This window comes from Eucyclogobius newberryi, unplaced genomic scaffold, assembly GCF_026437365.1.
Source record: "Eucyclogobius newberryi isolate DKJ021-1_F unplaced genomic scaffold, fEucNew1.0.hap1 SCAF_1, whole genome shotgun sequence".
In the NCBI taxonomy this organism is placed as follows: domain Eukaryota; kingdom Metazoa; phylum Chordata; class Actinopteri; order Gobiiformes; family Gobiidae; genus Eucyclogobius; species Eucyclogobius newberryi.
Window position 1 is genome coordinate 37867852 of NW_027315723.1, and position 14182 is coordinate 37882033.

The window sequence follows — 14182 nt, forward strand, 5'->3', positions numbered from 1 at the left end:
AATTAATCGTGTCCTCTTTGTGTTGTGCCACAGCTCACACTGAGGCAGGAGCAGACAGTGCTCCCCCTGGTGGACAAGCCCAACACTCTGGAGACCAGGACTGGAGTGAGTTTCCAGCACCCGGAGATCCTGGTCCACTCAGACCTGGTCAGTCCTGAGCTGTCCGAGCCGTACTACTGGAAACTCCCCGAGCAGTTCAGAGGATCCATGGTAACGCCTGTTTGTTATAACTATGCCATTGTCTTGTCATAATTTGAAAATGTAACCAGTAAACAGTACCCTAAGAAGATTTACTGTAGTTCTATTGCATGCATCTATACACTAGTGCACACAAACTGGGTTAAGTGTCTTGCCCATGGACACAACAACATGAATATGCAAACGTTAGGGTGGCAACAAACCTCCCACCTTTAGGTTATTGTGCAAATGCTACAAAACAGCCAAAAATCAAGGCACGTGTGAGAGCCACTGCAGGGCTGAATATGCACAGAAGTACATGCAGTCTTTCTCTCCAGATCACAGCATATGGCGGTAAACTCAAATACGCTGTGTACTACGAGGCCCGAGACGAGACGGGTCCTTCATCCTATGAGCCCCAGGTCATCATCAAAGGAGGCCCCAACCACAAGATGATCATGATGAGACACACCCCGGGAGTGCAGATCGGACAGCTCACCCGCCACCAGATCGACATGACAGAGGTACTCAAGAACAAACTCTTTATATTGCGTTTTAAGCTCTGCCATCTTAAAATAATGCATATGCGGGAAGAAAAACGTGTTGCTTTACAATTACTTAAAACACTTGAGTTAGTCCACTGTTGTCACCATAGTGTGGCTCGTAGAATTTCTGTTGAAAAGGAGTTACATGTTCTGAAATGACACTCATCGTCAAGTGTGTGTGAAGAATGTGTGGGTTTCTACTATCACATACCCAGTTACAAAACCAAATGATTGCTCAAAAATGCCAAGAGTAATGTATTTTTACAATGATTCTCGTGCTGATGATCAGAAAGCAGAATTAGCTCATCACTTTTTGACAGTTGACAGATCTAAAATCAGTTTTCAATAAACCCTAAATGGCTCTCCAATATGATATGTCCTCAGTATATCATGTTCCTGAAGTAGCAAGTATGTTACAGCTTTTACCTTTGAAATATCACTCTAGATTTGATGTTAAAACAATATCCAATCATAGTTTTAAGCTTAAAACGTCCTAAAATGCACACTACATCTGAAATGTATTAAATGTGTAGAATTATGTGTGTGTTTTTGCAGCACGAGTGGAAGTTTGCAGATGGCAGGTCCATGACTCGAGAAGACTTCATGGACATGCTGTTCTACGTGGACTACATCCTCATCAAGGCGTCACATGGGAACTTGATGAGACACAGCCGGTAAAGATGCCCCTGACTCTCGCTCAGCCCCCTTCAAACAGCCTGCGCCGCAGCGTGGCCAGCATTTAGAGATGATTAAAAGAGCTGAACAAGTGACGGACACGTTTTCAGACACCCAGTTCTATGTACTTTCACTGCATGTACTGCATGTACTGCATGTCAATCTGGAATGACAGTGGACCAAAACACAGGCTACAAAATCTTGTTGTGGTCATCAAATTGAATGACTTACTTGTTACAATTTAGATGAGATCACAACATTCGAGGGAGAGCTCTAAATGTGAAGATTTGTTTGGTCTAGTTGGATAAATGTAGTTGAAAAAGTACCACATGAAAAACAAACAAAGAACTTGAATTGGTGTTTTTTTGATTGCCCAAGTCAGGTTTATTTTTTTTAGAGTAACAGTTTTATTTAGAAGACAAAGTGGACTTACTCTTTCAATCTTAATAACATTTCCTGGACATGTGTGAACAACCGGACAGAAGTCAGATGTTACATTTCCATCATCTAACAACTTCAGAAATCAGATTATGATGAGATTTGCCATAGCCACTGATACAAACAATTAGGTTGAACATGTGGGGATTTTAGTTTTGGAATATGTCAACTGAATACCATATGCTCTGAAAACAATAAGTGGTCAGAAGTGCCTTGCCTCCCAAGAAGGAGGTCATGGGTTCGATTCCCGGACCAGACCAACATCACATGATCTTTCTGGGTACAGTCTGCATGTTCTCCCCGTGTTACCGTGGGTTCTCTCCGGGTTCTCCGGCTTCCTCCCACCGTCCAAACACATGCATGTGTTAGGCAAAATTGGTAACTCTAAATTGGCCCTAGTGAATGAATGTGAGAGTGAATGGCTGTCTGTGTCTATGTCTCTGTGTTGGCCCTGCGACAAGTTGGCCACCGTCCAGGGTGTACCCCGCCTAAGGCCCAAAGTCACTGGGAGAGGCTCTAGTCACCTGCGACTCCGAAAGGGAACAAACGTTAGAAAATGAATGAATGAATGAATGGGACAAATCTCATGTCTGTCCACCTCGCTGTGCAGAGTTATATCGATTCATGCTCACGGCGGACATGCGTTTACAGTTTTATTCATTTGTTTTTTCCTCCATCTTTTGGGCAGTATCTCTGAGATCACTCTAACGGTGGCAGAGGAAGGTCGGCCCACGAAAGAGAGCGAGAAGGCTCATCAGATCGAGAAGTGCGAGTGTCCGCTGGGATACTCCGGACTGTCATGTGAGGTGTGTGCATTTTACATCCTAATACATAACACCAGCAGCTTATGAGGTAGAAACAGAACAAACTTCACATTATTTACAAATCTAGTCATTATGAAAGCTTGCAAATGTCTTTTGTCTGATGAAGTAATCTACCTTTAAAGACTTGTTTGCTTGTTGTTATAGAGTAAACTATTCATTTGAACGCACTACACACCTGAAAATTGGCTTTCCAAATTTGACTATGTCGGTCATAACTTTTTTGGGGGGATTACTGAGTTAATTCCATTTTTGCGTCCACACTGGCAGCTTTGAACTTTGAGGTCACTGCCTGGTCTTTCAAAAGTAACTCACATGTTTTCTATCGACATTCACCCTTCACTGTTAAGCCTCTCCGGTTTGTCTTTTCATTATTGTATATTTTTTCCTCCTCTTTGCTTTCTTAGCGGGGATTAGGCCGCACTCATCGTCTCCTTCACTGACTTCTGAGATTGTCGAAGCAATTGACTTTGGGTCTGTCCGTCTTTTAAGAGAGCGGAGTGACTCAATCTTCAAGTTTAATAAGGATTTTCTAGAGACGCCTCATGATACAATACAGTGGCAACATTTCTGTTACTTTATGCCGTGTGTAAAAACATCGAGAGGATAGAATTGTGTTAATCTGAAGCAGACAATTACTTTGATACTTGATTGAGCGTACGAAACTCTGAAACATTAATACTCACATAGACGTTCCTCGCTAATGTCCATAAATAATTAGAGACAAGTACAGTTCTACAGTTAAACGTAGGCATAAACCAATTTGTAGTCAATAATTGCATTTGGGTAGCGAGCCATGGTTGATTTCCAAGAAGGGGACGCTTTAGTTGAACACAGAATTATACTTTGCTGTGTAGTTATACATTCAATGGTCTAAACACGACACGCACGTTCAAGTCGTTTTGACAGCGTGCGGAACTCCAAAAGGTAATCTTATACTATTGATTTAAAGCTATTTTATTCTGCACACCGAGTGACGTTTAGTTATAGATTCTCAACCTATTCTAAGGAGTCTCCAGGGATTACTCAAAAAGATGTCCAAACAAACTTAACTTCTGCTTCTACAAGATATTTTATCATTACCATATTTTCCGGACTATACGTCGCACCGGAGTATAAGTCGAACAAGCCAAAAAATGCATAATAGAGAAGAAAAAAAACATGGCCCTAGAGTATGAAATGCGGTTGCAAGTGTGAAAGTAACAAATAATATTATAAGTCCGGCCAAAACTATGAAAAAAGGGGCAAATTATAGTCCGGAAACGACGGTACTTTTGTAATTTTTCAGGTAGGACACTCAGGTTAGGGTCGCCACTATCCACTGTTAAAATAGGGGTCACTGGGAGGAAAAGGTTGGGAGGAAAAAATACTTTTCCTATGTGAAGCAGTGCTGCTGATGAGTATCCGCCATGAAAATACTCGCATAGTCTTAAGCCTGCTCATCACTCATCAACTACCGCTCCCAAATGACTGAAAAGTGTAGATACCTTGAAAGAAGACCTCATAGAAGGGCAGAACAGTAGCTCAACTTGATGCGTGCGGGTCACGCAGGGCCCGACTGACAGATGGCGGGTCTATTTGTAGCAGCGGCGTTGTTAATAAAGTATTTTTAAACAGGCGTTTAGTGCTTGCAGAGGGAACAGATGGCTTTTTAAATGGACTCCATTAATTATTACTGAACAGGAGAGAGAGCAGGCCGAGCTACCTTCATCTGTGCCGTCACGGTGGAGCGAGATGGTGTTCAAAAGTTACTGAGGGGAATAACTCTTAATTATATGTGTGCAGTGGTGGAAGAGGAGGAAACTGTGGAAGTATAAGACCAATTACAGACCATTATATCTTCTGCGAGCTGTTAAAATGTTTGTACTACGTGTAATTCAAGTCAGCGTCTTCCTCAGAGATGCATGGATTAGTCATCACTTAATTATCAAAAATAAATACATTAAATGATGGTACATTGATTTGTGAAAGTAATAGTGTTGTACGTTCAACTCTAAATTAAAGGTCCCATAACATGCTAAATCGACTTTTCAGAGATTTTAACCTTCTTACATTGCTATTTGTGCTTCATATATGTACCCAGAGTGTTTTTTTGATTGATTCCCGCAGTGTTTAGCTATATTACAGACTATCTCCTTTCCTCGAATCTCCAAACTGACGGGCGGTGGAAGCAAGACCGCGTCATAAGGGCAAGCACGCGTCACCCTCCCCCTCCCCCCTCTCCACCCCCCTCCCCCTCGGCTCCGCGCTGCTCAGGCTCCCGTTTTCTCACCATACAAGCCCTGGAGTTTTTCTGCTTCGATTCACGACGAAACACGGCTCAAAGAGGCGCAAAACTTCATTAATGATATCGCACTCTTTACCATTATCACAATGGTGAAGGTTTATGTGGCAGTTGATGCAGCAACCGGGAAAATAAACGGAGAGAAGTTCTATCCGATACCGAAAAACCAGGAAATAAGAGCGCGATGGACATAAGACTTTTATATATATATACATATATAGATCTATATATATATCTGTTCTGCGCACGCTGTAGAATAAACACCAGATTTATTTAGGCTCAAAGTAGTATTGATCTGAAGTTCTATCGTTTCTCACTCATTCGCGCGGCAGGAGCGGCGCAGCGCGGAGCAGACAGCTGTGGGACTACATCACGGGTGGGCGGGGCACACACGCGCTCTGAGACTACGTCACGGGTTGGGCGGGGGAGCCAGATTGCTCTTCTCAAGGGTGGGGGCGAAAATCAAACCAAGCCGTTTGCATTTCCGGGTTGGTGAGGGGGTCCAAGGTCTGGGTGATATTTCTTAACTATTATGTTAAGGGTGTTGCACAACCCTTATTATTATCAGTTATACACTTAGGATAGACTACAAAACGTGAAAAAAGCATGTTATGGCACCTTTAACTAAGAAAAGTCGAATTTTTCTGTATACAGTTGAAGACCCTCAGATTTGTGACATCAACCAGCAAAAAATTGTATTTAGCATTTTAATTTGAAGGGTATCTTTGTCTTGAGTAAGCAACCAATCCAGCTTGTTCAGTTCCGATATCAGTATTGATACTTGTTGAGATTTGAGTATCTGCCAAGTTCCAAGTCTTGGCTTTTGGCAAAGAAAAACAGGCTGTAAAAACCACCAGTCAAATTGCTTCTCATGTCCAATAATCAGAACAGTTCTCAAGATCACAACCGAACGCTTTAATACTGTGACGTAAGTATATTTTTAGTATTTCCTGTATCTGTAACAGCGCTTCTTCTACTCAGACGTGTCGTAGATTTGCAGTCTGACTCTCGTCGTCCCTGTCTTTGTGCTGGCAGGAGTGCGGCGCAGGCTTTTACCGTCTGCGTAGTGGATCCTTGGCCCCGGCTCCGCCCTCGAGAGTGCCCACCGCCGTCGGCATGGGCAGCTGCGTGCAGTGCCAATGCAGCGGCCACTCCTCCACGTGTGACCCCGACACCGCCATCTGCCAGGTAAACCCCTCTGCCGCTCTTCTGTCAGTGTGTGTGTGTGTGTGTGTGTGTGTGTGTGTGTGTATGTATGTGTGTGTGTGTGTGGGTCCTGCCTCTGGAGACCCCCCTCCAGACCATATGTCCGGGAGCGTGTGGAGAGGAGAGACAGGAAGGCCCGAAACTGTAATTAGCCCTGCAGTAATTAACGAGCCCAGGTTCACGGCGCTTTTTCTTTGGCGTAATTTCCTCTCCTTTAGATGTGACACTGTAACTTAATGAGAAAAAGTACAAAGAAAGTCAATAGAATACCACGGGAATCTATATTTAAAGGCGAAAGAAGAGAATGAGAATGAACTAGAACTTTTTGTCTAATGCCACTCCCTTATTCTCAACCTTTGCTCCTAAAACTTAAGCCTCACCAAGTCTAGCACGCTCTTGAGTTTTTTAACTTATTATTATTTATTTTATTTTATTTTTATTCCCCGTATCATTTGTTTTGTTTTTTTGTTTTTTTATACCCCCTCTCTTGGTGTAATAAGTGTTGTTGAGTTTGTCTATGTTTTATGTTCTGATGAAAAATAAAATAGTAAAAAAAGAGAATGAACTAGAATCCATTTCCCTTTGCTTGTGAGTGAACCAAGTCAAAAATGTTAACAGCGGAACACGAGCAGATCAAAGCAATACATGAGGCAGAAACTAAACTTTTATTTGAACACTTATTCTGTACTGGCATCTTCCAGTTTACAACTAAATCGAGAAAGACGGCCATTTCGATATCGTAAAACCACTGCTCTCCTTTTTGTCTGCATACATTTTCCTGCCTTCCAGACATTTCTTCCACATTCCAATCCCATCTCGGCATAACAGCATCATTAGCATTTTCTAACAGAGCGCGCTAAATTGAAAAAGCTAAACGAGTTTGTTTCTCTGGTAATTATCAGTAACGAGGAACACAGGAAGTTAATGGAAATGACTTGTCCTCGTTAAGAGGCGCCTTCCTGCAGCGCTGATTGAAATTTCCATTCAGGAACACGCAGGACAGGCCTTTATGGACACATGTACGCTCTGCTATGATGTGGGCTGCGAGTGGGCGCTGCGCGTGTTGTCTGTAAATATACTTAAGGCTTAGCACTGGCTGATAGATGCATTTGCTTTGTTTAAAATATGATTGATTTTTCACTCTCCGTTATGAATTAAGCAGTACACATTGCGAAAAAAGACTATTTTCTTACAAGCGTGAAGATTGCTAACTGCTACTCTGGGTAGAACTTTACAATATTCTCATAATTAATTGTAATTTAATAAGAAGGTGCTTAGTACATAAAAAAATGAATTACTAACATGTTAATAATGTAAATAATTAAACAATAAAATAAAGCACATGTCAAACCACAGCTTGAAAATTACCTTTATGCATTTAAAATCGCAGCCTTTTTTCTCCATGACAGGAAAATTGCTATTATTACAACCATTAACCACGTGACATGAATGTACTTTTAGTTCAGTCGTCCAGGAGCTGGAACGGTATTAAATTAGAATACATTTTGAGAAGTGCATATTTTGAATCAGCCATAAAATATTGAGATCAATGAAAGAAATTATTATCAAAAATAATCGGGTGTGTGCACATGTGTAATTGCTACTGCTGGAGGGGCGTGGGTTCAATCCCAGCCTTTGACATTGAGACATGAGATGTCTCTACACTCTGTCCTGTCAGGTAAAGCCTTAAAAAAAAGAAAAAGAAAGAAAAATATGGCCAGTGTAATCACATTGTGTGCATGGTCGTCTCTATAACTCTGTTGCTTGGTTTGTCTTGTCTCAGGACTGTCAGGACAACACAGAGGGCGACCAGTGTGAGCGCTGTGCCCCCGGCTTCTATGGAGTGGTCCGGGGTTCCTCTAACGACTGTAAACCCTGCGCCTGCCCCCTCCTCCATCCGCAGAACAAGTACAATTCAAAGGCTTTGTTATCAAATCCATTTTAGTACTAGTGTATTTAGCACTAGCTAGTGATCAAAGGAGCACATTTCCTCCATACGCTCAACTCTTATTCCACACAAAGTATTAGGATTAGGTCTATAGTACAAATATCCATGTTCACGTTGCACGTCTGTCTTCTAGTTTCAGTCCCACATGTGTCGCTGAAGGATTCGACGACTACAGATGTACGGCCTGTCCAGAGGGTTACGAGGGAAAACACTGTGACAGGTCAGATGTACACGAGCACTCGTTATATGGGGAGGTCATATGTGCAGATGTGTTGCATAGAGCAGCTACTTTAGGTCTGCTGGTTATGTGGGCAGTGTAATACAGATTGTCTTGTTACTCTTGATCTTTTAAAAACACACACAAAAAAGAGTTTAAAAGCTTTACAACTTTAAAATACTTCTTTTAAAAATGAAGTGTTTTAGAGTTGAACTTATTTTATCTCCCCCTACTCATTGTTTGAACTGGAAGTATACAACCTCAAAGCCCAAAAGTACAGGAAGCTTAGCAACCATACAAAGCTTTCGAAAGAATCAAGGTTACCGCTCAATAACACTCAATAAACAATAAAACGCAGTACATGCAAGGTAAATACAAGTATTTGATGAATAGACTTCTGTCCTCTTTCTCTTCCCTGTTCCTTTTATTTGTCTAAAATATGTGGAGTCAAATAGAGCTTGTTTGTACATCAATGGAATCTATCAAACATTCACTTTTAAAATACCTGTGTTTCTTTGTTTGCTTGTTTGTTTGTTTGTTTGTTTGTTTGTTTTTACCTTGACATGGTATAAAGGTGACAACTGCTCACTAAAATATGACAAGGTAAAAACAGCCTATTTTGTCAAGCAAACAAAATGATAGATCTGATGTGTATATATGACTGCAGATGTTGGGATGAAATTATTTTACACTTAATCTTGATTACAAACATGAAATAGAAGCAGCAATATCTAAACTTTGATATTAACCTACACCATTGTTCCACCCACTGTGCAGGTGTGCCACAGGTTACCACGGTGACCCCCGTCAGCCGGGTGGACTCTGTGAGGAGTGTAAGTGCTCGCAGTGGGGGTCTCTGCCCGGACCATGTGACCCTGTGACGGGCCAGTGCCGCTGCAGGGGCGGGGCCTCGGGGCGGGCGTGTGACCAGTGCATGGACAGGCATGTGTGTGGCCCGACTGGAATCATCTGTAAGACTAACACACTACCACAGTCCAGTCATGTTATGTGAATTATAGTAGTTTTCATTTTGATGTGTATTTAGAAGGTAAAAGTTAAAACAGAGTGGATTCCAGTTAGACAAAGTGAGTTATAGTTCAATGAATAGTAGATTCAATTTAAACAATTGAGTTTAAATTTAATCTACAGTGGATATCGTCTTGTCTTTTTGTTCTATAGAGCATCAACATATACATATTTAAAATGTTCTGTATTGTTTATACATGTTTATGTTAAATTCATTATTAAATATTTGTGGAAAAATCTCTGATACATAATATATCAAAACACATTAATCAAACTGTATCACATAATATGGAGCACATTTGAAAGTCAATGCTGATAATATTATATATTTAAATTTTTCTCTCATGTATTTGCTCGTATTATTTGAACAATTCGTTCTGTGACCTACCACTGAGGCCAGCCCATGCAACAGTTCTTAACTGCTCTATTTTCACAATCTGTTCTTCTTCTGGTTACCATGGAAGACTGACGTCCAAATCCAAGGCCATGTAGACAATAATTTCAATAGCAGTCTGACTTAATTTAAGCTGCCAATTTCTGTACTATTAACATGTCTGGAGGTAAGTGCATGTGCATGAGGGAGAGAGACAATGGCCTCCGCTGTCCTTTAGCGAGTCTCCAGACTGTCCAGCCCATAATGACGCACTGAAGGTTTGTAGACATGTTGACTTGAAGAGGTGATTGCTGCTTTCGCCTTTTGACAGAACAAGAAGGATAAAATAGAACCAGTCAGTCTGAAAGGCACTAATGAATGAGAGCTTGTTCCTATCTTGCTACTTTAGTTGTGTTTTTGTCTGGCATTTTGTATTGACAGCCATTCGTTTGCAAGGTCCTGAGGTTTTTGTCCTCAACATATCATACAGCTTGGAAATTGAAGTTTATTTTTTTCCAATGTGTTATCTGCATGTTGTGGATTTCATGTGTGTTCGGTGGTTTTTGCATGCACTTAGAACATTGTGATTTGTAGGTCAACGCATAAGTATTTTTTTACGGATGTGTTAAAAACAATCCAAATCTAATCTGTGAACAAAGTTGGAAAACTTTTATATTCAAATCTTGAATAATATATTTAATCAGTAAATTAGACAGGAAAAACCTGTACACCCTTAAAATGGCATTTGTGAAAAGTTGTGGCTGTACTTTGTTTTGTCATAGATTGATAAGAAAAGAAAGTGGTTTATATTATTTAATTAATGTTTGATTTCCCTCATCAGACAATGTAATGTGTGCTATAAATCAGCTCTGGGCTCAGGAAGAGAACAGACTTAACACAAACACACTATCCATTGTGACTTGTACCGGGTTCGTCAGTGTAGGACCAGGATAGTTGCTTTTTCCAAAATGTGCTCTGGAAACCTTTTTACAGCCTTTTCACAGCCTCTCACTTTAACTCACAAACCGTCACCTCTGCCGTGATTAGCAACACACAGGCTTCATTCAGTCACGTCACGTTTATAAACTCTTTGGATAAACTTAATTCAGATTCAATGAACCAGGACTATTTTTCAAATTTTTAAATGTTTAAAAAATACGACACATTTATGTTTCCTTAAGTATGATTCAGAGAAATTGTGTGGTACACACATGTTTTGAACATGGTATAAGTAAAATAGTAGCATAGCATCATAGCAGTGGTAGATTTTTAGATTTAGTATTTTTGTTTTGTGTAAAAATATTTTACTTGAGAAAGACCCTATTTCCAATTCAAAGTTATATTTTAGAATTATTATTTAAGTTTGAATTTAATATAACCAGGTAGTATAATTAAGTATTAATAATACCTGCACTAAAATGTGTAGTTGTTGTAAATTCCTAGTACTTTTTAGTTCTGAATAGTATAGTTTTAAGCTGTGCTGTGTTTCCTGTCCAGCCTGTGATGACGAGTGCTCAGGCCTGTTGATCAGTGACATGGACCGGCTGTACGGCATCATCACCGGGGTCACTCTGAGCTCCCCTTTGCCCCCGCCCTACAAGATGCTTTACCGCTTTGAGAACATGACCGAGGAGCTCAAGGTAAATACGATTATGTTCAGGCTTGATTTTTTATATTTGAAATACTCTTAACAGACTGAAACATGAAGCAAAACCCTGGCTCATAGCAAAAATAAAACAATGAAAATGAGTATTAGGGTCACAATTTTACCAAATGTCTGTTAATAGATACTATTTATTTGGCTCTTTACTATTAACATATTTTTGGTATTTTACATTTTCAAAACATGACCTCAGTTTCTCAAAAATCCGTTCCACAATTGCACACGCCACATGTCATCTTATATTCATTTGAAGCTGTAGCATCATTGCACTAGATTAAGCATGCATTACGTCAAAGTATATCTCATAAATGAAGGCAAATATACAGTATGTTAATATTCCTCTGCTGCCTCCTTGTTCCTCCTCTCCTCTGGGCATATCCTGGAAGTTCAAAAGCTTCGCCTGGGGCCCAAACATGTCACACACTTCTCTGACTAATTCTTGTCTACTTTTTATTTTCTGTAGCACATGCTGTCGCCTCAGAAAGCCCCCGAAAGGTTACTGCAACTGGCCGACTCCAACCTTGGATCACTGGTCATCGAGATAGACCAGCTCCACAGCAGGGTAGGTCATATATGTCTTTGTTTGCCTTTTGGTTTTGTGCTTCTGCATAGTTCCGGACAGAAAATCTCAGAAGTGGAGGTAAGAATAGGAAGGCTGTGGGTCTTTGGGGTGTCAAACTACTGCTACAGACTACAGTGAAATGCATAGACTTATCCATTCTTTCTTGTTGTTAATACGTCATACTTAAGGGTCGTTTGCTGCTCATGTCCTGATTTAGGCTTCACAGAGACAAACTTGAACCAGACTATGCCTAAAAAAAGTATCCATTAGGACAAAACAGGGCTAAAGCCAGAGCAAAACCATAAACAAGTGTGAACGCAGCCTGCTTTTGCATTAAGTCCAGTTTTAAAGCGCTTTAGTCGTGGTGTGGGCCTGGTATCTTGTTGCTCACTAGGACAGATGTCAAGAGTTAAGCTCAAAGCATTCCAAAAAAACAAGAAAGACACAAGAGGCAGGTGGGTATTATCCATTAATTCATGACATGGTTAGTTCAGTTTTAAACTCACATTGAACATATTATTGATTTTAATTATGTTCCTCGTCATCGCATAATGTTTTGGCAGTGTAAAATGTATTGATGTATTCATTATGTATTCTTTATACAACTTCACAGATTGGGATTAACACAAAGCATCTCGAAATTCCTCAAACATTTCCTTGAACTTTCTTTAGCTTATACTGCATAAAACACTTGTTATACAATGTACACATTTCTACCAAAGGCTGCTTTCTGTCTTTGTCTACTCAGTAACAATCCCTAACATCAGTGGAACAATATGGCTTTGTGACAGCCATTTGGAGCCATTATCTTCTCCCTTACTCTTTGTAGAATGTTAAATTGAGTGTGCTAGCTCTCATTGTTCTTGTATGTCAATAATTCAGACATCTTGTGCTTGAATGTGCGTGACAATAACAATACCGAGATAAGCTCACATTGATAGATATTGACTGTGTTTGTAACTATCATGTCATTTCTGTGCCTGGGTCTGTTGACATTTTTCCCATATAGTTTGAAACACAAATCAAACCCAGCTTCACTTATTTACCGCATGTTAACTATATGATTGTGTGTGCAGACCACAAAGGTGTCAGCGGACGGGGAGCAGGTGGACGACGATGCCGACAGGATTCACAAACGAGCCCAAGACCTGGAGCAGTTTGTCAGGGACACGCTATTCGGAGCAACTGGTAATGTTTGAACAGAACTTTATTTCAACAGGAAAGACTATAGGTACACGTTCAGACATCCAAATTGAGACTACACTAGGTCTGAACTTGGAAATAAACCTGGCCTAGACCAAGACTCAACCAGAGTCTGTAACTAGAGCTGGACCAAGTCTACATTAGGACCTAACGTGGATCAACTCTTTGTTTATTATATGATATTTTGGCACTTAGACCCTTCGAGTTAAAGATCCCAGTCGTCACAGGAGGATTTGTCCGGGCAGTTAGAGAGAGTAACAGCCCTCAGGACAAAAGAATCCTCTGTGTCCAGAAGCCCACGCATTCTTTGAGGAAGAGCTTTTTAATGTGCCGCTAAACATGCCCCAATAACCGCTGCCATGATGAATAGATTCAGCAGTATAAAGTGACACTGGACTGGTGCTGTTCTGCTTGTGTTTGTGTGACTCTTCATCCCATTAGATTACATTGTGTTTGAGGTCTGTATTAAATGTAATGGGCCTCCTATAGGGAAACACAGGTTATTACTTCTAAAACTACAAGATTGCGCTAATACTTAAGAAAAGGTAAGCTAATGAGATGAATAATTGTGCACAAAGGACTTCAGCAGCAATTACTCAAGCCATAGATCATTATAATGACAAGCCAAAGTGGACGGCAAAAGAGATTGAGCTCAATTACTGCACAGTTTTACTCAAAATATTGGCTTCTGAAAAACAATCACCGCGGTAAATGTGTAATCATGTGATTCTGTTAATCATTAAAGCTGTGTGCGGTAACTAAAAGGTTTCAGCCGCAACATTGCAGTTAATGAATCAATGTGTGTCTTTTGCAGGAAAAAACAAATATACAAACATAAAAGGAGTGCACCATACTGTAAAATAAAGTGCTTCAAATTAGGGTAATCACAAGTAGCACAAATATAGTAATATAGTAAACATGAGGAAACACAAAGAAAAGATTCATGGTATGAAGAAGTTAATCTTAAAGGAAACATATTCAGGTACTTAGTATTGAAGTGAAAACAGGATTTTTCTGAGCACTCAAGCCTCAGTTGCAGGTAAT

At 40.4% G+C, this 14182-nt stretch overlaps 1 protein-coding gene across 4 annotated transcripts in view; it reads left to right on the forward strand.

Annotated features, from left to right (window-relative positions):
• The window catches only part of lama2 (laminin, alpha 2), a 230871-nt gene that overhangs the window by 164020 nt on the left and 52669 nt on the right, over positions 1 to 14182 (forward strand). For 3 of the 4 annotated variants that reach the window (XM_072445577.1, XM_072445583.1, XM_072445592.1), the window contains 11 exons: positions 34 to 210; positions 516 to 701; positions 1278 to 1396; positions 2524 to 2641; positions 5976 to 6128; positions 7930 to 8054; positions 8228 to 8314; positions 9089 to 9282; positions 11208 to 11350; positions 11837 to 11935; positions 13012 to 13123. In XM_072445577.1, coding sequence (XP_072301678.1) covers positions 34 to 210; positions 516 to 701; positions 1278 to 1396; positions 2524 to 2641; positions 5976 to 6128; positions 7930 to 8054; positions 8228 to 8314; positions 9089 to 9282; positions 11208 to 11350; positions 11837 to 11935; positions 13012 to 13123 — 1513 coding nt within the window. The remainder of the gene's footprint in view (positions 1 to 33; positions 211 to 515; positions 702 to 1277; positions 1397 to 2523; positions 2642 to 5975; positions 6129 to 7929; positions 8055 to 8227; positions 8315 to 9088; positions 9283 to 11207; positions 11351 to 11836; positions 11936 to 13011; positions 13124 to 14182) is intronic. The other variant, XM_072445596.1, reaches the window with a different exon arrangement.